This window comes from Salvelinus namaycush, unplaced genomic scaffold (assembly GCF_016432855.1).
Source record: "Salvelinus namaycush isolate Seneca unplaced genomic scaffold, SaNama_1.0 Scaffold219, whole genome shotgun sequence".
Taxonomy (NCBI): domain Eukaryota; kingdom Metazoa; phylum Chordata; class Actinopteri; order Salmoniformes; family Salmonidae; genus Salvelinus; species Salvelinus namaycush.
Genome location: NW_024058997.1, coordinates 228,710 through 256,448, shown reverse-complemented (window position 1 = coordinate 256,448; position 27,739 = coordinate 228,710). Strand labels below are relative to the sequence as shown.

At 45.1% G+C, this 27,739-nt stretch overlaps 1 protein-coding gene across 1 annotated transcript in view; it reads right to left on the bottom strand.

Annotated features, from left to right (window-relative positions):
• Window positions 1-1,382: 1,382 nt before the first annotated feature.
• Window positions 1,383-27,739, bottom strand: part of mapkap1 (MAPK associated protein 1) — a 104,995-nt gene continuing 78,638 nt past the window's right edge. The window contains exons 10-12 of the mRNA XM_038984162.1: window positions 24,009-24,146; window positions 5,441-5,538; window positions 1,383-3,012 (exon numbers count right to left, since the gene is read on the bottom strand). Of these exons, the coding sequence (XP_038840090.1) occupies window positions 2,899-3,012; window positions 5,441-5,538; window positions 24,009-24,146 (350 nt within the window). The 3' untranslated portion in view covers window positions 1,383-2,898. The remainder of the gene's footprint in view (window positions 3,013-5,440; window positions 5,539-24,008; window positions 24,147-27,739) is intronic.

Genomic DNA, 27,739 nt, shown 5'->3' with positions numbered 1-27,739 from the left:
GGTATGTACAATAACTAATGTTTCAAATACCTTCTCCATATCTGGTAAATTGTATTTATTCTGCGTAAAGAGACAGTTCAGACCTTTTTAGAAATGTGTTTTCTTTTCAGATTGCTCTTGCCAATGGAATAGTCCCAAAAGTGCAAACCGTACCCATCTTGCATTACAAGGCAGGCTTAATCAAAAGCTCAAAAGTAAAATGTCAAATTCTACTTAAACCAAAGTCTGGTAGGGATAGCGAGAGGCGTTCCAGCTGGACTGTGTTGACCTCCTGTGATCCTGGCTGGGAGCATCAGCTGTGACCTCCGAATCCCCAGGGGTCTGACAATCACATAACATAGCTATCTTAAACCAAACAATAAACAACATTATATAAACAGCAACTGCTATCATTCTTTTCCTGTCAGGCGCATGCGGAGCAACTTCAAGCAAAGTGACCCTACAAAAAGCTATGGTAAATTTATTTTGAGAGGAAAAATGTTTGCAACCCTCATACAATTCAATTCCAATATGTTGTTAAAGCCACAATCTATAAAAAATGTTAATATACACATATGTAGAAGTTTTAGAAATTACTAGAAATCTAGACTGTGACTAAATAAGATCAATATTTGGACTACTCGGGTAAGTTAATCAAGGATCTGTCTGTCCACAAAATATATTAATGAGAAAAGGACAAGATAGGCCTAACACTAGTACAATAGGCAACACTTAAAACTCCAAGATATTCTGAGCCGGACAACTTGCAACTTCATCAACATTGGGAGTTTATCCTCGGTGGAGGGTGGGGAGGGACGGGGGACAGATTTACTGTTGCAGCCACTTCAGGAGCCACTGAGTCATCAGCTTCGTACCGCATATTTCCTGGGCTGGAAAGTGACAGGCCGGTTTGTGTTAGAGCCCCCAGGAGCCCCATTCATTAAACATCACTTATACACCATGCCGAGAGGAGAGAGAAACCCGACACCTGGCCCCATCCTCCACATCGCCTCCCATGAAAAAGGGACAGATTTGTGGTTTGCTTTAAGATGGGAGGTTGGGACTGAATATGTTGAGAAGACAGCTTGAAGCTTGCCACACAACAACTCCAGTGTATGATGGGAAGTCTCCTTTTTCTCCCCATGTGATATTTTGGTATTTTTTATACCCTGCACCGGTGAGATCTGATGCTTACACCACATGACCGAATTGTGCCTTGTGGATTATTAAAGTTGTATTGAATTTGAATTTAGAATGGGTGGAAAGCTCTGCTATACACTTCTAGCAGCAACGTTGCCCTGCTTTGTGTCTTCTGATCGTATCCCAGAGGCACTTCACGCCGTTCTGTTGCAGATGACGCTATAAGACACGTGGTTAAAAAAGGGGAGAGAAAGACGACAAAGGCAACAACATATGAGCAGAATTTATATAATGTCATTGTATTAACAACATCAACAAAATGCTGTAAAAAGTCATACATTCCCTATGTGCCTCACATCGGGACAGTCTGAACAAACATGATCTGTTCAACAGACAGTGCTTCATTAATTATTTTACAGTCCATAGATACAACGCAGAAAGAAAAAATTTTTGTATAGGGTCACAGTAAAAAGTACAGGTAATAATTACATTTTTTTTGTTTGTTTGAAATCATAAAAATCTGTCAGGTCGTACCCCTTCCTAACCCCTTGCTACCTTAGTACACAAGAAGTAGTTTTGAGAGTTTTCTTTCAGACTCAAAAGTATGGAAATGCCTTCCTTATGTACTCGTCTTGCTCGTGTTTTTAAAAACCCTCACAGCACCTCAGCAGCACTGGCATTGATTGGTAGTGAGCCACTATTTTAAAGGTTTCAGGCACTGAATGTACTATGGCCAAAGCAGGTTTCATCATATCATTTAATTAACCCTGAATGTAATCGTTATCTATATACAAATAAAAATGTAAGGATGTTCCCTTTACATACCAATGTACAACATAAGTCTGATTAAGTTTACATCTTCATACATAGAGAAGAAGCGGGGGATTTAGTATTTTCATTGTCCTGATGGCTTCGGTTTTCACTCGAGCCATCGGTATGCATTCAACTCTCAAATGTAGAATTGATTTGTAGGCAGTGGATGAACAAGGTTTCGTTGATTGACACTGGTGTTAAAGCAACACCGTGGTCCTCTGATCCATCCAGAGTTCATGGGATTGACAATAACAGGGGGGTGAGTTGTATTCCTTCATCTCCTTCAGAATAGGGATTACAAGTCCCGCCTTTTCTTGTTTTCTATGTCTGTGTATTCCTAAAAGGACAAAGGGCAGGCAGAGAACTTTAGCTCTGATATGGCTGACGAGTGGAGACCCTTCTGTGAAGACATGGGAGTTTAGGAGGCAGCTCTTAATTATCTAGGATCAAGATGCATCTCCCTCATAGCCGCGAGAAGTAAGGGTGTCGAGGGTGCTACAGCGCCCCCTGATGAATCTAAATAAAATATATTTTTCCCACAAAATTTGTTAACTAGGCCTTTACTGTATGAGCAGAGAACAAAAAAACATCTTCCTGCGGCCTTGATCTCCCTCTCTTTTTATTTCTCATCATCTCTGACTCTTATTATATTGCTGACTGTGACACTCTTCACTCTCTCTCCATCCCTCTCTCCCTTGGCCCTCTGCTGTGAGAGTGAAGTCAGTCAGGGTCCAGACAGTGGCTCCACGGTCCGGGCTTCAGACAGTGGCTCCACGGTCCGGGCTTCAGACAGTGGCTCCACGGTCCGGGCTTCAGACAGTGGCTCCACGGTCCGGGCTTCAGACAGTGACTCCAGGGTCCAGACAGTGGCTCCAGGGTCCAGACAGTGGCTCCAGGGTCCAGACAGTGGCTCCAGGGTCCAGACAGTGGCTCCAGGGTCTAGACAGTGGCTCCAGGGTCTATCCTCTACTTCTTCTCCTTCTGGAAGCTGAAACTGGTGCGCCGGCTCAGTTTACGCTGCTTCTGGGCAAAGTAGTCCGCCCGCGACGTGCTGGCCCGAGACTCCAGGATGTAGTTCACCTGAGAATGAAAAACAAGGGATTGTGGGAAGTGTTTCAATCACAATATGTAGAAACATATGTATACTACGCTACATAGCTTGTACAACTGGTTATTTTGTCACAGAGAAAAAAACATATTGCTGTTGAAATTTCAACTAGTCACAATTAATAAACAATTAGAAAATCCAATAGCAGGACATATTGCTTTTTCAAGTGGCATGGGAAACCAGATGACTGACAGTCAGAATGACACACTCATGTCTCGTTACATCCAGTAGATGTCACTAAACGGGAACATATGTTACTTTAAGGAGAAACATGGACAGACGTAAGAGCAGGGACGGCGGAGGTGATGATAACGTTGATCATTTTAATGGAGGTTTAATGCCTAGACCTGAGATATAAAAAGCTAAGCCTTTGGCCTTAAAGAGAGAAGGGATACTTAAAAAAACTAGTTTTAAAGACAGAATTACCACGCCCTGTGGGATCCTCCTCATCCATGCTGTTTTATGGGTAAAGGCATAAACATGCTGTCAATAATTTCATGGCTAGTAAAATCCTTGGCATTCACATGGAAACCCTGTGCTTTGACCAAAACATTCACACTCAGGTTTTTTTTTTTTATATGGTCTGGTGTTTGGTTATAATGTGCCTCAAGGGCACAGCTGTGATGTGTGTGTGTGTGACTACAACTTTTATGATGACGGGAAGCGAGGCGGCCTACTCAAACGAGAGAGGTATGAGTTTGGATCAGATGAACATTCAAAATAGAGAATAGAGAAATATTGTTGCTGTAAATATATCAACCATTTAAAAAAAAATGTAAGTACCATGTTTGTTTCCCTCACCTAATGTCCTCTCCTCATCTGCTTTATACAGAGGTATAAATATATTTATAAATATATTGCCCTTCTTTTTCGACCCCCCCAAGCCACATTGGCTTGTAGTAATGAAAGCATTATTCCCTGCAATGTGTGATCACGCTCAAGAGGAATACCCCAGGGGTCAACTCTGGGCCCACTGAAATTTCGAGATGGAATCATCAGGATAAGGACACTCATGGTTCACAACTGCCAACCCCGGTTGACATGCCTCCACCGAGCCACACCGATGACACGCTACTTAAAGCCCTGTCCCCTGAGAGTAGGGGACTAGAGTCCTCGCAATTACCTGCAATTTCACCCTACCTTCTCTGGCCTTCAACCTTCACCTCACCTGCCCTGGCCTTCAACCTTCACCCCACCTGCACTTCAACCTTCACCCCACCTGCCCTTCAACCTTCACCTCACCTGCCCTTCACCCCACCTGCCCTGGCCTTCAACCTTCACCCCACCTGCCCTGGCCTTCAACCTTCACCTCACCTGCCCTTCAACCTTCACCTCACCTGCCCTTCAACCTTCACCTCACCTGCCCTTCAACCTTCACCTCACCTGCCCTTCAACCTTCACCCCACCTGCCCTGGCCTTCAACCTTCACCCCACCTGCCCTGGCCTTCAACCTTCACCCCACCTGCCCTGGCCTTCAACCTTCACCCTACCTGCCCTGGCCTTCAACCTTCACCCTACCTGCCCTGGCCTTCAACCTTCACCCCACCTGCCCTGGCCTTCAACTTTCACCCCACCCGCCCTTCAACCTTCACCCCACCTGCCCTGGCCTTCAACCTTCACCCCACCTGCCCTGGCCTTCAACCTTCACCCCACCTGCCCTTCAACCTTCACCCCACCTGCCCTGGCCTTCAACCTTCACCCCACCTGCCCTGGCCTTCAACTTTCACCCCACCCGCCCTTCAACCTTCACCCCACCTGCCCTGGCCTTCAACCTTCACCCCACCTGCCCTGCCCTTCAACCTTCACCCCACCTGCCCTGCACTTCAACCTTCACCCCACCTGCCCTGGCCTTCAACCTTCACCCCACCTGCCCTGGCCTTCAACCTTCACCCCACCTGCCCTGGCCTTCAACCTTCACCCCACCTGCCCTGCCCTTCAACCTTCACCCCACCTGCCCTGCACTTCAACCTTCACCCCACCTGCCCTGGCCTTCAGGAGATGCTTTCCCATGCTCCACTTTCAAGACTTATTACGGAAAGGTCCTTAAAAGTAAATTAATCATCATTAATGCTAATTAAAGAGAGTATCATTATCTTCCGTATTTTAATGGTTACAGTTGAATTATCATACGCCGATGTGGTAAAAATGCCTCACGGCCTTAATCTACATTTTTAATAGGATATTTCATATTTGCATCTCTGAGTGCACATACAATTAGGTTTTTAACCCTACGGGTATGTGGGAGACTGCATAATAATATAGTCAAACTGTCAATATCTGTCAATAGTGACTTGTACCCTGCAGACCTGACTTTGTAAAGTAGATGAAGTGGCTGCTAAAACAACATATTTCCATGTGATACGGAGGCAAAAGGGTACATGGACCCACCCTATTACTCACCTTAAGCACGATCTCATTGACAGTAGCAGCATCAGACTCAAAGTACAGGGGCTTGTAGTCGTGGTTGCTGAGGTATGTGAGCTTGAATATTGCATGACCTGCAACACAAAGGAGGAAGAGGAAGTTAAATACAAGACAGTAAAACAAGGAATTTACACAAACCAAGAGACTGTAAAATCATTGTCCCCAAAGCTGAGATAAGGCTCACCTTTATATTACAGTCAAGGGACAGGGCCTAGACCTTTATATAAGTATTCAGACCCCTTGACTTTGTCCACATTTTGTTACGTTATTCTAAAATGGATTCAATTGTTTTCCCCCCCATAATGACAAAGCAAAAACAGCTTTTTTTTTTTTTTTTTTTGCAAATGTATTAAAAATCAAATATTTAAATATCACATTTAAATAGGTATTCAGACCCTTTACTCAGTACTTTGTTGAAGCACCTTTGGCAGCGATTACAGCCTTGAATCTTCTTGGGTATGACGCTACATGCTTGGCACACCTGTATTTGGGGAGGTTCTCCCATTCTTCTCTGCAGAATCTGTCAGGTTGAATGGGGAGAGCCACTGCACAGCTATTTTCAGGTCTCTCCAGAAATGCTAGATCGGGTTCAAGTCCGGGGATGGCTGAGCCACTCAAGGAGAGTGAGACTTGTCCCGAAGCCACTCCTGCGTTGTCTTGGCTGTGTGCTTAGGGTCGTTGTCCAGTTGGAAGGTGAACTACCCCAGTCTGAGATCCTCAGCGCTCTGGAGCAGGTTTTCATCAAGGATCATTCATCTTTCCCTGGATCCTGACTAGTCTCCCAGTCCCTGACGCTAAAAAACATCCCCACAGCACGATGCTGCCACCACCATGCTTCACCGTAGGGATGGTGCCAAGTTTCCTCCAGACGTGACACTTGACATTCAGGCTAAAGAGTTCAATCTTGGTTTCATCAGACCAGAGAATCTTGTTTCATGATCTGAGTCCCTTGGGTGCCTTTTGGCAAACTTCAAGAGGTCTGTCATGTGCCTTTTATTAAGGAGTGGCTTCCGTCTGGCCACTCTACCATAAAAGGCCTGATTGGTGGAGGGCTGCAGAGATGATTGTTCTTCTGGAAGGTTCTCCCATCTCCACAGAGGAACTCTGGAGTTCTGTCAGAGTGACCATCGGGTTCTTGGTCACCTTCCTGACCAAGGCCCTTCTCCACCGATTGCTCAGTTTGGCCAGGCGGCCAGCTCTAGTAAGAGTCTTAGTGGTTCCAAACATGTTACATTTAAGAATGATGGAGGCCAATGTGTTCTTGGGGACCTGCAATGCTACAGAAATGTTTCGGTACCCTTCCCCAGATCTGTGCCTCGACACAATCGTGTTTCGGCGCTCAACGGACAATTCCTTCAACCTCATGGCTTGGTTTTTGCTTTGACATGTACTGTCAATTGTGGGACTTATATAGACAGGTGTGCCTTTCCAAATCATGTCCAATCAATTGAATTTACCACAGGTGGACTCCAATCAAGTTGTAGAAACATCTCATGGATGATCAATGGAAACATTATGCACCTGAGCTCAATGTCGAGTCTCATGACAAAGGGTCTGAAACCTTATGTAAATAAGGTAATTCTGTTCTAAAAAAAATGTTATTGCTTTTTCTTTATGGGGTATTGTGATGTCACTATGGGGTATTGTGATGTCACTATGGGGTATTGTGATGTCACTATGGGGTATTGTGTGTAGATTGATGAGGAAACATTTATATTTAATCCATTTTAGAATAAAGCTGTAACGTAACAAAATGTGGAAAAAGTCAAGGGGTCTGTACACTTTCCGAATGCAATGTGTCACTGGAGAGTGGACGCTGCTGTTCACTTGAATTAGAACGCCATGTTTTTAAAAATCGTTATAGTTACCGTCCTTGATGTGGACGGCCCTTTAGGGTCCTTCTAACAATGGTTTCAGACAATAAAGAACATTTTCATTTTGTAGAGGCTATCCCTGAGGTAAACTGATTGGGTGTCTGTCCGCACCCAGACCTGGTTAAATAAAGGTGAAATAAAAATAAGAAACATGAGAAAGGCCTACGCGTTGTTTTTTGTGTGTACCAAAAGTTTATGGCAAATTCTTAGGTTATAATGAAGAAAAAGACCTCGAGAACCTCAAATGTGATCTATTATTGATATCACAAGATTTATTTTTATTGTCTTTTGTGAAGTTTATAAATTAGGCTACACTTTCAATGTTTATTTCAAAACAAGTTGCTGAAAAATACATTATTACTTTGATCAGTGCATATATTGCATATTTCTACTTTGCGTAGCTAGCCTATAAATTCTTGCTACATCATCATGAAGATAATGACATTCATATCCATAATTAGGCTTTCCGAATGCACTGTATTACAGTCAAGGGACAGGGCCTAGACCTTTATATTACAGTCAAGAGACAGGGCCTAGACCTTTATATTAGTCAAGGGACAGGGCCTAGACCTTTATATTAGTCAAGGGACAGGGCCTAGACCTTTATATTACAGTCAAGGGACAGGGCCTAGACCTTTATATTACAGCCAAGGGACAGGGCCTAGACCTTTATATTACAGTCAAGGGACAGGGCCTAGACCTTTATATTACAGTCAAGGGACAGGGCCTAGACCTTTATATTACAGCCAAGGGACAGGGCCTAGACCTTTATATTACAGTCAAGGGACAGGGCCTAGACCTTTATATTACAGTCAAGGGACAGGGCCTAGACCTTTATATTACAGCCAAGGGACAGGGCCTAGACCTTTATATTACAGTCAAGGGACAGGGCCTAGACTGTGGGAGCACTACAGAGTACCACATCTATTAATGGGAAAAGTGCTTTTAGTCAAATAAAAGCCAAGGTGAAGCAGTAAACCCCCAAGGTGAAGCAGTAAACCCCCAAGGTGAAGCAGTAAACCCCCAAGGTGAAGCAGTAAACCCCCAAGGTGAAGCAGTAAACCCCCAAGGTGAAGCAGTAAACCCCCAAGGTGAAGCAGTAAACCCCCAAGGTGAAGCAGTAAACCCCCAACGTGAAGCAGTAAACCCCCAACGTGAAGCAGTAAACCCCCAAGGTGAAGCAGTAAACCCCCAAGGTGAAGCAGTAAACCCCCAAGGTGAAGCAGTAAACCCCCAAGGTGAAGCAGTAAACCCCCAAGGTGAAGCAGTAAACCCCCAACGTGAAGCAGTAATCCCAACGCACAAATCAATAACATCTACTGGTAGTTCAATGTGCGTATGATAAATAAATAAAAAGGGGATGGCTACACACAGTACTGTACACACAAACATCAGATTCTACTACACACGTTGTCCAAGAGTGAACGGTAGAGGTTCCTCATTTAAGGAACATTACTATGGTAATGCTTTCATGCTATGTCGTTACTGATTGATGGAGGGGGGGGGGGCTTTTAATTCAGCTTCCTTGAGCATATCTGTGCAATCCACAACAATGAAAGTTTACATCAACTGAGTGAATTCTGTTGGATGTTCTCCTGCTTGGCTACGTTACCTCGTCTCTACCCCTCCCTTGTCTTTTGGTCTCTCCTGTAGGCGTTTCTGATTTCATGGCTAACCTTGTGCTCTGAACAACCCATTCATTACTGTTAATGCATTGCCATCTCATGTAAATCAACCAGGGGGCTCAATAAGCAAGTGAAGGCTAACATATGCAGATGTACAATTCCCAAAAGTATCACCCCCCCCCCCCCCCCCCAACTCCATATATCTGAGAGTCTAGCCAATTAGCCACAATCAATTCTGGGGGATTTAAGTGGCTGGTATTAATTCATTTTTCTGCCCGCAACTTTCCTCAAAAAGAGGTCTGGTCTACGAAGAACAGGACACTAGAATCATGCATCTTGGGCAATAAAAATCTGTGCAAAGACAGCATGTCAAAGCTGGGGAAAAATGGCTCTTGCTAATGGATTCTCAACAGAAAATAGCTTTTAAGTAATCAATCTTTAAGTTTTTTTTATTCAAGAAAAAAACAAATTTTTCTCATTAAAGGAGCTGGGTGTCATGGCCTCTTTGTGGCTATATGGCGTAATGAAGACGGCATTACCATTGATCACAATTATAAGGGCTCATGCTGATATCCCGTCGATTACCACACCACTTCCTTGTTTCACTAACAAATACGTAAACAGATTAATTTCAACTCCCTTGCAAGCCACTCTGAAATACACATTTTGAATTATACCCAAGATAGGAAAAAGAACGATTAACATACACTGAACAAAAATATAAATGCACCATGCAACAATTTCAACAATTTCAAAGTTCATATTAGGAAATCGGTCAATTTGAATAAATTCATTAGGCCCTAATCTATGGCTTTCACGTGACTGGGCAGGGGCGCAGCCATGGGTGAGACTGGGAGGACATAGGCCCACCCACTTGGGAGCTATGCCCAACCAATCAGAATTCGTTTTTCCCCACAAAAGGGCTTTTTTTACAGACAGAAATAGTTTCTGTTTCATCAACTGTCCAGGTGGCTGGTCTCAGACGATCCCGCAGGTGGAAGGATGCGTAGGTCCTGGGCTGTCGTGGTTACACGTGGTTTGTGGTTGTGAGGCTGGTTGGACTTACTGACAGATTCTAAGGTGGCTTATGGTAGAGAAATTAACATTCAAATGTCTGGCAACAGCTATGGAGAACATTCCTGCAGCCAGCATGCCAATTGGACGCTCCCTCAAAACTTGAGACATCTGTGGCATTGTGTTGTGTGACAAAACTGCACATTTTAGAATGGCCGTTTATTGTCCCCAGCACAAGGTTCATCTGTGTAATGACCATGCTGTTTAATCAGTTTCTTGATATGCAACACCTGTCAGGTGGATGGACTATCTTGGTAAAGATAAGCTTTCTGTGCGTATAGAACATTTCTGGGATCTTTTATTTCAGCTCATGAAACATGGGACCAACACTTTACATGTTGCGTTTATATTATTGTTCAGTATAGTAATCATTTAAATAATTTTATCCTTTTAAGACGCATTTAGAAATTATACTTCTCATTGTGAGAAGAGTGGTCGACCCCCACGCGTCAAAGAGATGTCAAGAGGTTAATCTGTAACTATTGAGGATTATTCTAGTCAGGCATCAAAGAGATGTCAAGTGGTTAATCTGTATCACCCTCAATGCCATTGGTAGACACTGCATGTAGTGTTCGCACATCGCTATGTCCCAACACCAGAATCTCTTCTATATAAAAAGGAAAGTGACTCGGCCTCCTATCAGACACCAGTACTCTACCAGAGACTATTATCTAGTGGAACCGGTGACGTGGAACAAATGTCTCGCCCAAAGTGAGGACGGCAGTGCAGGGAGGAAGACAATGGAGGAGGCGCACTGTGGCTTTCTTCCCTCGACGTGTGTCTGCAGACAGGAGCAAGGCCTTCATTAACTCTGACATCGGCTCTTAAGTATCCCTTTATTCGGGGGGGTAAGAATAGAGACTCTTATGTATCCCTTTATTTGAGGGGCTGTTCATTGACTACAGCTCAGCATTCAACACTATAGTACCCTCCAAACTCATCCTTAAGCTTGAGACCCTGAGTCTCGACCACGCCCTGTGCAACTGGGTCCTGGACTTTCTGGCCGGCCGCGCCCAGGTGGTGAGGGTAGGAAACAACATCTCCACCCCGCTGATCCTCAACACTGGAGCCCCACAAGGGTGCGTTCTCAGCCCTCTCCTGTAGTCCCTGTTCACTCTTGACTATGTCGCCATGCACGCCTCCAACTCAATGATCACGTTTGCAGACGACACTACAGTGGTAGGCTTGATTACCAACAACAACGAGACAGCCTACAGGGAGGTGGTGAGAGCCCTCGGAGATTGGTGGACTTCAGGAAACAGCCGAGGGAGCCCCCAAATATCCACCGACGGGACAGTAGTGGAGAAGGTGGAAAGTAGAGGTCGACCAATTAATCAGCATGGCTAACAATGGGTAATCGGCCTTTTTGGATGCCGATTATGGTCGATTACATTGCAATCCACGAGGAGACTGCGTGGCAGGCTGACCACCTGTTACGCGAGTGCAGCATCAGAAGGACCTTGTGGCTGCAAGGAGACAAGGTAAGTTGCTAGCTAGCATTAAACTTATCTTATAAAAAACTATCAATCTTCACATAATCACTAGTTAATTAACACATGGTTGATGATATTACTAGGTTAACTAGATTGTCCTGAGTTGCATATAATCAATGCGGTGCCTCAAATCACAGCCTACTTCAACTTCGCCAAACAGGTGATGATTTAACAAAAGCGCATTCGCAAAAAAACACAATCGTTGCACAAATGTACCTAACCATAAACATCAATGCCTTTCTTAAAATCAATACACAGAAGTATATTTCTTGAAACCTGCATATTTAGTTAAAATAATGTTAGTACAATATTAACTTGGGAAATTATGTCACGTCTCTAGCGTTCAGTGCAAGCAGAGTCAGGGTATATGCAGCAGTTTGGGCCGCCTGGCTCGTTGCGGACTGTGTGAAGACCATTCCTAACAAAGACCGTAATTAATTTACCAGAATTGTACATAATTATGACATAACATTTAAGGTTTTGCAATGTAACAGCAATATTTAGACTTAGTGTTGCCACCCATTCGATAAAATATTCACTGAAAGAATAAACATTTTGTTTTCGAAATTATAGTTTCCGGATTTGACCATATTAATGAACTAAGGCTTGTATTTCTGTGTGTTTATTATATTATAATTAAGTCTATGATTTGATATTTGATAGAGCAGTCTGACTGAGCGGTGGTAGGCAGCAGCAGGCTCGTAAGCATTCATTAAAACAGCACTTTACTGCGTTTGCCAGCAGCTCTCAGCAATGCTTGAAGCACAGCGCTGTTTATGACTTCAAACCTATCAACTCCCGAGATTAGACTGGCAATACTATAGTGCCTATAAGAACATCCAATAGTCAAAGGTATATGAAATACAAATGGTTTAGAGGGAAATAGTTGACGCGTCATAAATCCTATAATAACTACAACCTAAAATTTCCTAACTGGGAATATTGAAGACTCATGTTAAAAGGAATCACCAGCTTTCATATGTTCTCATGTTCTGAGCAAGGAACTTAAACATTAGCTTTTTTACACCGCACATATTACACTTCTACTTTCTTCCCCAACACTGTGTTTTTGCATTATTTAAACCAAATTGAACATGTTTCGTTATTTATTTGAGACTAAATTGATTTTATTTATATTAAGTTAAAATAAAAGTGTACATTGTTCATTCAGTAGTGTTGTAATTGTCATTATTACAAATATATATATAAAAATCTGCCGATTAATCGGTATCGGCTTTTTTTGGTCCTCCAATAATCAGTATCGGTGTTAAAAAAATCATATTCGGTCGACCTCTAGTGGAAAGTTTAAAGTTCCTCGGCGTACACATCATGGGCAAACTGAAATGGTCCACCCACACAGACAGCGTGGTGAAGAAGGTGCAACAGCGCCTCTTCAACCTCAGGAGGCTTAAGAAATGTGGCTTGTCACCTAAAACCCTCACAAACTTTTACAGATGCACAATTGAGAGCATCCTGTCGGGCTGTATCACCGCCTGGTACGGCAACTGCACCGCCCTCAACTGCAAGGCTCTCCAGAGGGTAGTGCAGTCTGCACAACGCATCACTGGAGGCAAACTACCTGCCCTCCAGGACACCTACACCACCCGATGTCACAGGAAGGCCAAAAAGATAATCAAGGACAACAACCACCCGAGCCACTGCCTGTTCACCCCACTATCATCTAGAAGGTGAGGTCAGTACAGGTGCATCAAAGCTGGGACAGAGTCCCCGAAAAACAGCTTCTATCTTAAGGTCATCAGACTGTTAAAACAGCCATCACTAACATAGAGAGGCTGCTGCCAACATACAGACTCAAATTACTGGCCACTTAAATAAATGGATTTAATAAAGGTATCCCTAGTCACTTTAAATAATCCCACTTTAATAATGTCTACATATCCTACATTACTCATCTCATATGTATATACTGTATTCTATTCTATACCATCTACTGCATCTTGCCTATGCCGCACAGCCATCGCTCATCCATATATTTATATGTACATATTCTTATTCCATCCCCTTACATTTGTGTGTATGGTAGTCGTTGTGAATTTGTTAGATATTACTGCACTGCCGGAACTAGAAGTACAAGCATTTCTCTACACTCGCATTAACATCTGCTAACCATGTGTATGTGACCAATAACATTTGATTAGAACAATATAGACTCTTTTGTATCCCTTCATTAGGGGTGTAAGAATAGAGACTTATGTATCCCTTCATTAGGGGGGTATGAATAGAGACTTATGTATCCCTTCATTGGGGGGGGTAAGAATAGAGACTTATGTAATCCCTTCATTAGGGGGGTAAGAATAGAGACTTATGTATCCCTTCATTAGGGGGGTAAGAATAGAGACTTATGTATCCCTTCATTAGGGGGGGTAAGAATAGAGACTTATGTAATCCCTTCATTGGGGGGGGGGGGGGGGGGGGGGGTAAGAATAGAGATTTATGTATCCCTTCATTAGGGGGGGTAAGAATAGAGACTTATGTAATCCCTTCATTGGGGGGGGGGGGGGGGGGGGTAAGAATAGAGACTTATGTATCCCTTCATTAGGGGGGGTAAGAATAGAGACTTATGTATCCCTTCATTAGGGGGGTAAGAATAGAGACTTATGTATCCCTTCATTGGGGGGGGGGGGGGGGGGGGTAAGAATAGAGACTTATGTATCCCTTCATTGGGGGGTAAGAATAGAGACTTATGTATCCCTTCATTAGGGGGGGTAAGAATAGAGACTTATGTAATCCCTTCATTAGGGGGGTAAGAATAGAGACTTATGTATCCCTTCATTAGGGGGGGGTAAGAATAGAGACTTATGTATCCCTTCATTGGGGGGGGTAAGAATAGAGACTTATGTATCCCTTCATGGGGGGGGGGGGGGGGGGGGGGGGTAAGAATAGAGACTTATGTATCCCTTCATTGGGGGGGGGGGGGGGGGTAAGAATAGAGACTTATGTATCCCTTCATTAGGGGGGGGTAAGAATAGAGACTTATGTATCCCTTCATTAGGGGGGTAAGAATAGAGACTTATGTATCCCTTCATTGGGGGGGGGGGGGGTAAGAATAGAGACTTATGTAATCCCTTCATTAGGGGGGGGGGGGTAAGAATAGAGACTTATGTATCCCTTCATTAGGGGGGTAAGAATAGAGACTTATGTATCCCTTCATTGGGGGGGGGGGGGGGGGGGGGTAAGAATAGAGACTTATGTAATCCCTTCATTAGGGGGGTAAGAATAGAGACTTATGTATCCCTTCATGGGGGGGGGGGGGGGGGGGGGGTAAGAATAGAGACTTATGTATCCCTTCATTGGGGGGGGGGGTAAGAATAGAGACTTAAGTATCCCTTCATTAGGGGGGGTAAGAATAGAGATTTATGTAATCCCTTCATTGAATAGAGAATAGAGATTTATGTAATCCCTTCATTGAATAGAGAATAGAGACGTATGTAATCCCTTCATTGAATAGAGAATAGAGATTTATGTAATCCCTTCATTAGGGGGGTAAGAATAGAGACTTATGTAATCCCTTCATTGGGGGGTAAGAATAGAGACTTATGTATCCCTTCATTGAATAGAGAATAGAGACTTATGTAATCCCTTCATTGAATAGAGAATAGAGACTTATGTATCCCTTCATTGAATAGAGAATAGAGATTTATGTAATCCCTTCATTAGGGGGGTAAGAATAGAGACTTATGTAATCCCTTCATTAGGGGGGTAAGAATAGAGATTTATGTAATCCCTTCATTGAATAGAGAATAGAGATTTATGTAATCCCTTCATTAGGGGGGTAAGAATAGAGACTTATGTAATCCCTTCATTAGGGGGGTAAGAATAGAGACTTATGTAATCCCTTCATTGAATAGAGAATAGAGACTTATGTAATCCCTTCATTAGGGGGGTAAGAATAGAGACTTATGTAATCCCTTCATTGGGGGGTAAGAATAGAGATTTATGTAATCCCTTCATTGAATAGAGAATAGAGATTTATGTAATCCCTTCATTGAATAGAGAATAGAGACTTATGTAATCCCTTCATTGAATAGAGAATAGAGACTTATGTAATCCCTTCATTGGGGGGGGTAAGAATAGAGACTTATGTAATCCCTTCATTGAATAGAGAATAGAGACTTATGTAATCCCTTCATTGAATAGAGAATAGAGACTTATGTATCCCTTCCTTGGGGGGTAAGAATAGAGACTTATGTAATCCCTTCATTGGGGGGTAAGAATAGAGATTTATGTAATCCCTTCATTGGGGGGTAAGAATAGAGACTTATGTAATCCCTTCATTGGGGGGTAAGAATAGAGACTTATGTAATCCCTTCATTGGGGGGTAAGAATAGAGACTTATGTATCCCTTCATTGAATAGAGAATAGAGATTTATGTAATCCCTTCATTGAATAGAGAATAGAGACTTATGTAATCCCTTCATTGGGGGGTAAGAATAGAGATTTATGTAATCCCTTCATTGAATAGAGAATAGAGATTTATGTAATCCCTTCATTGAATAGAGAATAGAGACTTATGTAATCCCTTCATTGAATAGAGAATAGAGATTTATGTAATCCCTTCATTAGGGGGGGTAAGAATAGAGACTTATGTAATCCCTTCATTGGGGGGTAAGAATAGAGACTTATGTATCCCTTCATTAGGGGGGGGGGTAAGAATAGAGACTTATGTATCCCTTCATTAGGGGGGGGGGGTAAGAATAGAGACTTATGTATCCCTTCATTAGGGGGGGTAAGAATAGAGACTTATGTAATCCCTTCATTGAATAGAGAATAGAGACTTATGTAATCCCTTCATTGAATAGAGAATAGAGATTTATGTAATCCTTTCATTAGGGGGGTAGGAATAGAGACTTATGTAATCCCTTCATTGGGGGGTAAGAAGAGACTTTTGTATCCCTTCATTAGGGGGGGGGGTAAGAATAGAGACTTATGTATCCCTTCATTAGGGGGGTATGAATAGAGACTTATGTATCCCTTCGTTGGGGGGGTAAGAATAGAGACCTATGTAATCCCTTCATTGAATAGAGAATAGAGACTTATGTAATCCCTTCATTGGGGGGTAAGAATAGAGACTTATGTATCCCTTCATTGGGGGGGGGGGTAAGAATAGAGACTTATGTATCCCTTCGTTGGGGGGGTAAGAATAGAGACTTATGTAATCCCTTCATTGGGGGGGTAAGAATAGAGACTTATGTATCCCTTCATTGGGGGGGGGGGGGGGGGGGGTAAGAATAGAGACTTATGTATCCCTTCATTGGGGGGGGGGGGGGGGGGTAAGAAAAGAGACTTATGTATCCCTTCATTGGGGGGGGTAAGAATAGAGACGTATGTATCCCTTCATTAGGGGGGTAAGAATAGAGACTTATGTATTCCTTCATTGGGGGGGGTAAGAATAGAGACGTATGTATCCCTTCATTAGGGGGGTAAGAATAGAGACTTATGTATCCCTTCATTGGGGGGGGGTAAGAATAGAGACGTATGTATCCCTTCATTGGGGGGGTAAGAATAGAGACTTATGTATCCCTTCATTAGGGGGGTAAGAATAGAGACGTATGTATCCCTTCATTAGGGGGGTAAGAATAGAGACTTATGTATCCCTTCATTGGGGGGGGGTAAGAATAGAGACGTATGTATCCCTTCATTAGGGGGGTAAGAATAGAGACTTATGTATCCCTTCATTGGGGGGGGTAAGAATAGAGACGTATGTATCCCTTCATTAGGGGGGTAAGAATAGAGACTTATGTATCGCTTCATTGGGGGGGGTAAGAATAGAGACGTATGTATCCCTTCATTGGGGGGGGGGGGGGGGTAAGAATAGAGACTTATGTATCCCTTCATTGGGGGGGGGGGGGGTAAGAATAGAGACTTATGTATCCCTTCATTAGGGGGGTAAGAATAGAGACTTATGTATCCCTTCATTAGGGGGGTAAGAATAGAGACTTATGTATCCCTTCATTGGGGGGGTAAGATTAACTCTGACACCGGCAAGAATAGAGTCTGGTTCCAAAGAGTGGGTCGCTAAGCCGTAACTGACGCAGCCGTGTGGAAAATCTTTGTGGGAGTGTGTCATGACACTATTCTGCACACCCCTTAGTTCCATCCTATCAGAAATCAGTCAATTTTACCACAGAACGAACTCCTTTATACTTGCTAAGTTGAATGCAGGAAAACTGAAATCTGTTTTACCTAATTTCGTCCAGCATGTCACCTGTGCAATTAGAGGTGTAAAAAAAAATCTAAATTACTTTTACTCCACATGCAGAGACTTATAAAAAGCAAAAACACACAAATTACCAGTGACGTGCTTAATTTGGATGTGGTCCGATGAAGTGTAACATAAACCCACAGGACTGTTTTGCTAGCACTTCCTGGAATATGTTCCAGGATTAATCTGATAACAATGAGGAGTATTTACCTTAATAACATGTATTGTTCATTTACCACATCAGTCACCAGCTTCATTAATAAGTGCATCGTCGTCCCAACAGTGACCGTACGTACATATCCCAACCAGAAGCCATGGATTACAGGCAACATCCGCACTGAGCTAAAGGTTAGAGCTGCCACTTTCAAGGAGCGAAACACTAACCCAAACGCTTATAAGAAATCCCACTACGCCCTCCGACGAACCATCAAACAGGCAAAGCTTAACACAGGACTAAGATCGAATCCTGCTACACCGGCTCTGACGCTCGTCAGATGTGTCAGGGCTTGCAAACTATCATGGATTACAAAAGGAAACCCAGTGACACAAGCCTACCAGACGAGCAAAATGCCTTCTATGCTCGCTTCGAGGCAAGGAACACTGAGCCATGCGTGAGAACACCAGCTGTTCAGGACGACTGTGTGATCACGCTCTCCGTAGCCGCTGTAAGACCTTTAAACAGGTTAACATTCACAAGGCCGCAGACAGATTACCACTATGCGTACTTAGATCATGCGCTGATCTGGATCCTGGACTTCCTAACGGGCCGCCCCCATGTGATGAGGGTAGGCAGCACACATCCGCCACAACACATCCTCAACACGGGGCTCCTCAGGGGTGGGTGCTGAGTCCTGTCCTGTACTCCCTGTTGACCTAGGACTGCATGGCCGGCGCACGACTCTCAAAATCATCATTGAGTTTGCCGACGACTTGACGGTGGTCGGCCTGATCACCGATGAGACAGCCTATAGGGAGGAGGTCAGAGACCATGTGGTGCCAGGATAACAACCTCTCCCTAAACATTAGCAAGACAAAGGAGCTGACCGTGAACTACAGGAAACGGAGGGCCGAGCACGCCCCCATTCACAGGGCTGTAGTGGAGTGGTTATTTTGTCTTGCCCGTTCACCCTCTGAATGGCACACATACACAATCTATGTCTCAAGGCTTAAAATCATTCTTTAACCTGTCTCCTCCCCTTCATCTACACTGACTGAAGTGGATTTAAAAAGTATTCCGAAATGCATTTGGGGAATTTGTTCAGTTAAAATCAACTGGCACTGCGTGAAAATATACTATAAAGTGGCGACGACACCATATAAAACTGGACATGGCTTCTGGTGTCTTTTATCACAAACCTAATCAAACCTGCACGAGACCTTAGTTGCACTCTTATTCCCCAGAGGCTCTGGAGTACCTCAGGGCTCAAAACCAAGACCTCCTGAAATGACCCAGGATATCTCCGCCTCCCTCCCCCTTCTACTCCCCCTCCCTGGAGAGGGACCCAGGCGGTCGACCCCCCCCCCCCATTTTGAGGAGCAGTTGATGAATAGATCAGAGGAGCGATGAGCACCTCTTGCGACGCTCGCCAACCGCGACTCCCTTTCACCGTCTGCACCTCATTAATCACGCTATTGTCTGATTTGAAAGGCAAGCCATGTAAGTGTCATATCCACTCAAAGCCGAGGAGAGGCCTAGCCGAGGGGATGCGTACACCATCCAAATAGACAAAATCTTCAATATAAACCAGACATAGGTCCTTAGTTACTAAAAGGTCTAGGGATTGGTTCGTTAATGAGCCGAGGTAAAGCTGTACCATCTAATTGGGCAAAATAAGCTGTCAGAATTTATTTTTCATTTAATAGGTTAAAGTGGGGAAAAATATATAAATATTATTCAATTTCTGCACTTTATTTTTTATAACTACGATTGCATAGCACCAGGCCAACATCAGCATAAACTGGTGTTGATAACATGCTTTCTGCCGTACTTGTGGACTGGGAAAAAACAAAAAAAAACAGAATGTCATATTTGTACTTCCCTGCAGGCGAAATAGGCTATCCTTGTCAGGTGCCACAGAGTGCACACAAAAACATATGCACGGGTTACGTTTGTCAAGAGACTTGGAGGAAAAAAAGTGATTGAGTGGGGTGGGCAGCAGAGGTGGGGGGGGGGGGGGGGCTGGCTGCTTGTTTGGTGTGATACTGATTATGGGAACATGATACTTTTGGGGTCTTTCATAGCCACACATGCTTCCCATTTAAAGTCAATAACTCCATTCTTCCCCCCTGCTTGGCGATGTGACAGTGAACGCTTGTCCCAAGTTCAAGGTTCATTGTAATCATTTACACACTCCCTCCCCTGCAAAACCCCCTTTTCAAATGAAGAGAAAAGTCTACTTTGGTCACTGCTGTTCTCGTCCATCCGTCCCCCCCCCCCCCCCACATGTGCACACACACACATACCCAACCCCCCCCCACACACACACACCCAACCCCCCACACACAGACCCAACCCCCTCCCACACACACACACCCAACCCAACCACCCCCCACACACACACACACATACCCAACCACCCCCCACAAACACACATACCCAACCACCCCCCACAAACACACAGACCCAACCCCCTCCCACACACACACATACCCAACCCCCCCCCCCCACACACCCAACCCCCCACACACACACCCAACCCCCCACACACACCCAACCCCCCACACACACATATCCAACCACCCCCCACAAACACACAGACCCAACCCCCTCCCACACACCCTAACCCCCCACACACCCTAACCCCCACACACACCCAACCCACCCCCCACACACACCCAACCCCCCACACACACACCCAACCCCCCACACACACCCAACCCCCCACACACACACCCAACCCCAACCCCACACACACCCAACCCCAACCCCACACACACACCCAACCCCAACCCCACACACACACCCAACCCCAACCCCACACACACACCCAACCCCACACACACACACAACCCGGTGAGTGAACGTGACACAAAGACTCCTTTACTACACTGTTCCCCACGGAACTCAAAGAGAAAACCTAACAGATCCTCAAAAAGTTCTACAGCTGCACCATCGAGAGCATCCTGTCCGATTGCATCACCGCCTGGTATGGCAACGGCTCGGCATCTGACCGTAAGGCACTACAGAGGGTAGTGCGTACAGCCCAGTCATCACTGGGACCAAGCTTCCTGCCATCCAGGACCTCTATACCAGGCAGTGTCAGAGGAAGGCCCTAAAAATTGTCAAAGACTCCAGCCACCCCAGTCATAGACTGTTCACTCTACTCCCGCACGGCAAACGGTACCGGAGCGCCAAGTCTAGGTCCAAAAGGCTCCTTAACAGCTTCTACCCCCAAGCCATAAGAATGCTGAACAAATAATCAAAATGGCCACCAGGACTATTTACATTGACCCCCTCCATTTGTGTTTACACTGCTGCTACTCGTTTATTATCCATGCATAGTCACTTCACCCCCACCTACATGTACAAATCACCTCTGACCTGTACCCCCGCACACTGACTCAGTACCGGTACACCCTGTATATAGTCTCGTTATTGTTATTTTATTGTGTTCTTTTTTATAATATTTTCTTAACTCTTTCTTGAACTGCACTGTTGGTTAAGGATTTGTGCTGTAAGTAAACATTTCACGGCAAGGTCTACACCTGTATTCGACGCATGTGACAAAGTTTGATTTGATTTTGATTCGATGACGTAGAAAACCTGCAGAACTCTATCCATCGCATTGCCTTACAAACAGGCACTGGTTAGCCACGAAGCAAACATGTCAAGGACACGACAACACAACGGAATTAGTGGATTACATAACAACAATATGTAACAGAGGCAATGAAAGAGACACTGTGACAACTGCAGTTCTAACTTCCACTCAGTGGAGGTGTCGAAAAGCAGCATTCTCCCCTTCTCCTTCCCCCCTTCTCCCCTTCCTCCTTCCCCCATTCTCCTTCCCCTCTTCTCCTTCCCCTCTTCTCCTTCCCCTCTTCTCCTTCCCCTCTTCTCCTTCCCCTCTTCTCCTTCCCCTCTTCTCCTTCCCCTCTTCTCCTTCCCACTCATCCCCCTTTCACTCCTGCATTAGCCGGCCTTCATTAATCTTCGTGCAGTCTTCTTTACCTAGTCATGTAGAACCGCTCGATAGAGAGAGAGAGAGAGAGAGAGAGAGAGCTGGGCCCCTGTGCCAATTACCAGGTCAACGGAGTGTTGAGCCCCAGCGACGCAGAGGAATGAGCTCTTAGAGGGAGACGTGGGTTAGCCGGGGGAGACGCGGGTTAGCCGGGGGAGACGCGGGTTAGCCGGGGGAGACGCGGGTTAGCCGGGGGAGACGCGGGTTAGCCGGGGGAGACGCGGGTTAGCCGGGGGAGACGCGGGTTAGCCGGGGGAGACGCGGGTTAGCCGGGGGAGACGCGGGTTAGCCGAGGGTTAGCCGGGGGAGACGCGGGTTAGCCGAGGGAGACGCGGGTTAGCCGAGGGAGACGCGGGTTAGCCGAGGGAGACGTGGGTTAGCCGAGGGAGACGTGGGTTTAGCCGAGGGAGACGTGGGTTTAGCCGAGGGAGACGTGGGTTTAGCCGAGGGAGACGTGGGTTTAGCCGGGGGAGACGTGGGTTAGCCGGGGGAGACGCGGGTTAGCCGGGGGAGACGCGGGTTAGCCGGGGGAGACGCGGGTTAGCCGGGGGAGACGTGGGTTAGCCGAGGGAGACGTGGGTTAGCCGAGGGAGATGTGGGTTAGCCGGGGCCAATATCGATGGACACGGGTGGGAGAAGAGAAGAGGTAAGCAGGGGACGTGGGAGGGAGAGGATAGGGGGCATAGGTCCTTAGGGGTGGATGCTGTCTATGTGAGGGAGAGATGGACACTGGGTATTGGTAAAGCAGTGTGAACAGAGGGGGAGAGATGCAGACTGGGTATTGGTAAAGCAGTGTGAACAGAGAGGGAGAGATGCAGACTGGGTATTGGTAATGTAGTGTGAACAGAGAGGGAGAGATGCAGACTGGGTATTGGTAATGCAGTGTGAACAGAGAGGGAGAGATGCAGACTGGGTATTGGTAAAGCAGTGTGAACAGAGGGGGAGAGATGCAGACTGGGTATTGGTAATGCAGTGTGAACAGAGGGGGAGAGATGGAGACTGGGTATTGGTAATGCAGTGTGAACAGAGGGGGAGAGATGGAGACTGGGTATTGGTAAAGCAGTGTGAACAGAGAGGGAGAGATGCAGACTGGGTATTGGTAATGCAGTGTGAACAGAGAGGGAGAGATGCAGACTGGGTATTGGTAATGCAGTGTGAACAGAGGGGGAGAGATGCAGACTGGGTATTGGTAAAGCAGTGTGAACAGAGAGGGAGAGATGCAGACTGGGTATTGGTAAAGCAGTGTGAACAGAGAGGGAGAGATGCAGACTGGGTATTGGTAATGCAGTGTGAACAGAGGGGGAGAGATGCAGACTGGGTATTGGTAAAGCAGTGTGAACAGAGAGGGAGAGATGCAGACTGGGTATTGGTAATGCAGTGTGAACAGAGAGGGAGAGATGCAGACTGGGTATTGGTAAAGCAGTGTGAACAGAGAGGGAGAGATGCAGACTGCCAGGCTGATTAAAGCAGCCTCTACAGCGGACGGTGATTGAAGCTCGGGCGGCGGACGCTCGGGGAGAAAAGAGAGGAGGTCTTCGACTACAGGACTTTATTACAGATGGCAGGAGATGATGGTGGGTTAACAGAGATAGGCTAACACACACACACACACACACACACACACACACAGTTCTTTCAGCCTGGTGGACGTGTAGGGGGGGAGACCGTTGTAGAAATGCTAGGCAGCTTCAACGGTTACAATCTGTATTTGATGTCAGTTAAAATAAGACATCTGCTTCGTCGCAAAGTACAATCTGAAGAGAGATCACTGAATCCAGTACCCCCATTGACTTGTAATATAGGCTATTTTTACTTCTGGTGTTTTACAGCCACTTATGGAAGGTCTCAGCACTGCTGAGTCAAACCAGAGGAATATACAGTCAAAGATGACTATGATCCCGAGAAAAATGAGTGCTTTCAGTATGAGGGGGGGATGTGTGTTTACCAGTCAGTGACCTTGTGTGTTACCACACACACACACACACACACACACACACACACACACACACACACACACACACACACACACACACACACACACACACACACACACACACACAACGATGGTACTCACTGGGGCTCCTCTCCTCCACAAGGTCACAGGCACAGAGGTGGTCTGAATCGATGGAGATAGGTTTCTGTCGGATCCAGAACTTGGTGCTGGTCTTCTGGTTGGTGACGGGGTCAATCTCCACCTTCTCCCCCGAGATGCCTGCATGAGGGACAGGGAGTGAGAAAGGAGGAGAAAGAGTGGAGGGGGGGGGGGGGGGGGGGTAGAGAGAGAGAGAGATGGCAGAGGTCAAATCATGTACTCCGTACCGAATGGTCTCTCCATCCTCCATTTTGTTGTGGGACACAACAGCATCTCCCGTGGATTGTCACTGTGTAAAGCGTCGGCCAGAATCCGTTTTTTTTGTTGTTGTGTGAAAATGATGGTGCTGTGTGCCGTTAATGGTCATTCACAGTGCTAATCTGTTATCACTGTCGCCCGGCCCCTGCTGCTGCTGGCTGTGCACACATATATACCCACACACACAGTCAAATGGATGCTGGAGATGTCCATAGACCTAGAGATCTGACACAGTAGATTAAGTACAGACAGATTCCCCAGGAGGGGGGGGATCTATAGTGGCTCCTATTCAATCAAAATCGCTAACCAGGTATACGGGACAAACAATATTCCTCACACATTGCGAGAAAGCAGGTTTGAAATTAAAGGTTCAATTGTTTTTTTGGGACTTTTAAATGAATGATATTACCCATTGATTCTTGAAGAATATGACTTATAGGATACCTCATCGGCTTAATTCAACTGTCGTTACTCCTACAGAACCCAAAATAAAAGCTTGCAGCGTCATTTTACCTTTTTTTTTTTTTTAAAGGTTTCTGTTCAGTCAGTAAGTTCTTCCTAAATAGCCGTTAGAAAAGATGTGGCGGCTCCACCAACACTCGTTCACCAATAAAAAAAACGGAACGTTTTATTTAAGCAAAGTTAAAAATCTTGACGTTTCTGCCATTAACGGCCTTTATTCCAGAATCGATGCCCCTTCATAAAACGCCCCTTTGATAAACAACTTGGTAACCAAAGCAACAACGTCATAAAAGTGAGGACATTTAGTGTTGATGTTTGTCATTAGGCTGAGGAAACGTATTTTAAAACGCTAATCTATTGAATTACTGTTTATTTTAACTGCTGTGCCGGTACATGGCCATAAAAATAGCACCTTAAATTCCCTGAACGGGATGACTCGACAGAATGGGGACATCTCGGGCTCTTGCAATACCTCCAATGGAGACAGGTTTGGTATACTTTGTGTGTTTCTCTCCTGTTTTGTTAATGTTTTCATTTGGTTATCAGGCAAGCCAGTGGGTTGGATGACAACTGCTTTTTGATGCTCTCTATAAAGGTAATGGAGGATAGGCTAGACACACACACACACACACACACACACACACACACACAGAGAGAGAGAGAAAGAGAGTGGGGCCTATGGTCTATGACAGATGTGTCAGCTGTCAATCAGAGCGGTTAATGTGAGGCAAAAGGGGGGGCGGAGAGATGAACCCAGGGATTCGTTTGGCGTTGAAATCCTTGGGCAGGCCACACTGAAAATACATTGGAAAAACACTTTCAGTGTTAAACTTCAACGACTAAACAAGATAAACAATGTAGAAAAAAAATAATGGATCTATATATTTTAACAATCACCAAAATAAAAGCTAGATAGTCAGGGAGAACTGAAAATTCCCAAAACAATAATAATAATAATAATAAAACAATTAATTAATTAATTATTATTATGTTTGAGCAAAAGAACACAGCATTAGCCATGGCAGAATATGTAGAATTGCAGGGAATTTGCTATAAAACTGAAACAATTAATCTCCTCTCCATGGAGAAATGTGTAGAATTACAGGAAATTACCTTAAATATATATATATATTTTTTTCAATCTCTACACTGCCAAGATGGGGTGGGGGCTCAAAAATGATCTGAAATCCAGCACCCATTGTCACGCCCCTGCCACACCCATTACCTAAGCCACTTTTAATATCCAGAAAAAACACTGGAAGCCGGCTGTCAATCAGAGCGGTTAATGTGAGGGAGTGCAGGCAAAAGGGCAGAAAGATGATTCCGGCTGTCAATCAAACGATGGTCACCATTCCACAGGGAACAGAAAGATCCTCTACCGCGTCTCAAATGGCTCCCTATTCCCTATTTAGTGCCCCTCTTTTGGCCAGAGCCCTATGGTCAAAAGTAGTGCACTATTAGTGAATAGGGTGCCATTTTGGGACGCATACCCAATCGCAGCCACACAGAGTACTGGGTTGAAAACATGGAGACAACATGGAGTACTGGGAGACAAATGGGACTGCTTTGATGGAGGAAGTCTGTTTTTTGTCTGTCATCATTGAAAATAGAGGTCGCTTTCCTTCACCCCTTATTCTTCTCTTTAAGGTTGAGTTTTCTGTAAAAATCTCAGTTTGGATTTTAGAGGTAAGGCATTCGAGGCCACTAGTGCCTCTTCCATTGCCTCAATTTAAAAAGCCCAAAATGAGTCATTTTGACAGATTCAAATTCGAAAAGTGTTGCGTTTTGGTGTACATGGCACCCCCTCCTCCAAAATGTATGTTCATGTGCAAGTTTCACGTTGGTAAATAGTGTGTCATCCTAAGTGTATACAACTTAGGCAAATCACATTAATTACCCGGATAAAATATCTGATTAAAGATTTATTTTTTTTCCCCCTTCTTCTGCTCTACAGGATTGACAATTACAGATCACCACTAAAGGGGAATCAGAAGGATCCCGGCAGATTCTCACTTCCACTCTATACATCACAGCCACTGATGTAATATGGACTCAGTCACTTGTATTGATGATAATGGTTATTAAATTGCCACCCTATTTTTCCTTGGCCACATGGAATTGGTTGCTATAACAAGCCCTAATCCAATTCCGTGACAGAGGCCTCGCCTAATGCTATGTGAAGGGGGCAGATTGAGCATCACCATTGAGGGTTATTAGAAAAATTAAGATGGGGGGCTGGCACCCCCAGACCCCCCTGTCTTACACGACTACCCCCCCCCCCCCTACCTCCTCTAACTGCCTTCCAGGGCCATCAGCCCATTCTCTTATAGGGGGAGAAGAGAAGACCGCCGACCATCTGTGAGTGAGTTGTTCCAAACTGTAACGAGAGACGACACTTTTCCAATAACCGCCCCGGTAATTCGACCCATTCATTTCCCTCACCGCGGTTAACAAGCTTTATTAAACCAGCAGCATTGCATGGCTGCCGCCACCATCTTTTCTCATTTGCATCAATTAGGAAGAAGCCCAGAGCTGGGCTCTCTGGGTGGAGGTGGACCCCAGCAGTGACGCTGGGCAGAGTATTCTGTCACGGAGGTGGTCTTTTGTGGGAAAAGCAGCTAGATCCAGTGTCGTCAGTCAAAGAGACAACAGTGGGACGCTTGGTGCGGCAAGAATCCCGATGTCACAGGAAGGTCAAAAAGATCATCAAGGACAACAACCACCCCGAACCCACTGCCTGTTCACCTTGCTACCATTCAGAAGGCGAGGTCAGTACAGGTGCATCAAAGTTGGGACCGAGAGACTGGTAAAACAGCTTCTATCTCAAGGCCATAAGACTGCTAAACAGCCATCACTAAACTCAGAGAGGCTGCTGCCTACATAGACTCACGAGTCACTTTAAACAATGCCACTTTAATTATGTTACCATATCTTACATTACTCATCTCATATGTATATACTGTATTTTATACCATCTTGCCTATGCCGCTCGG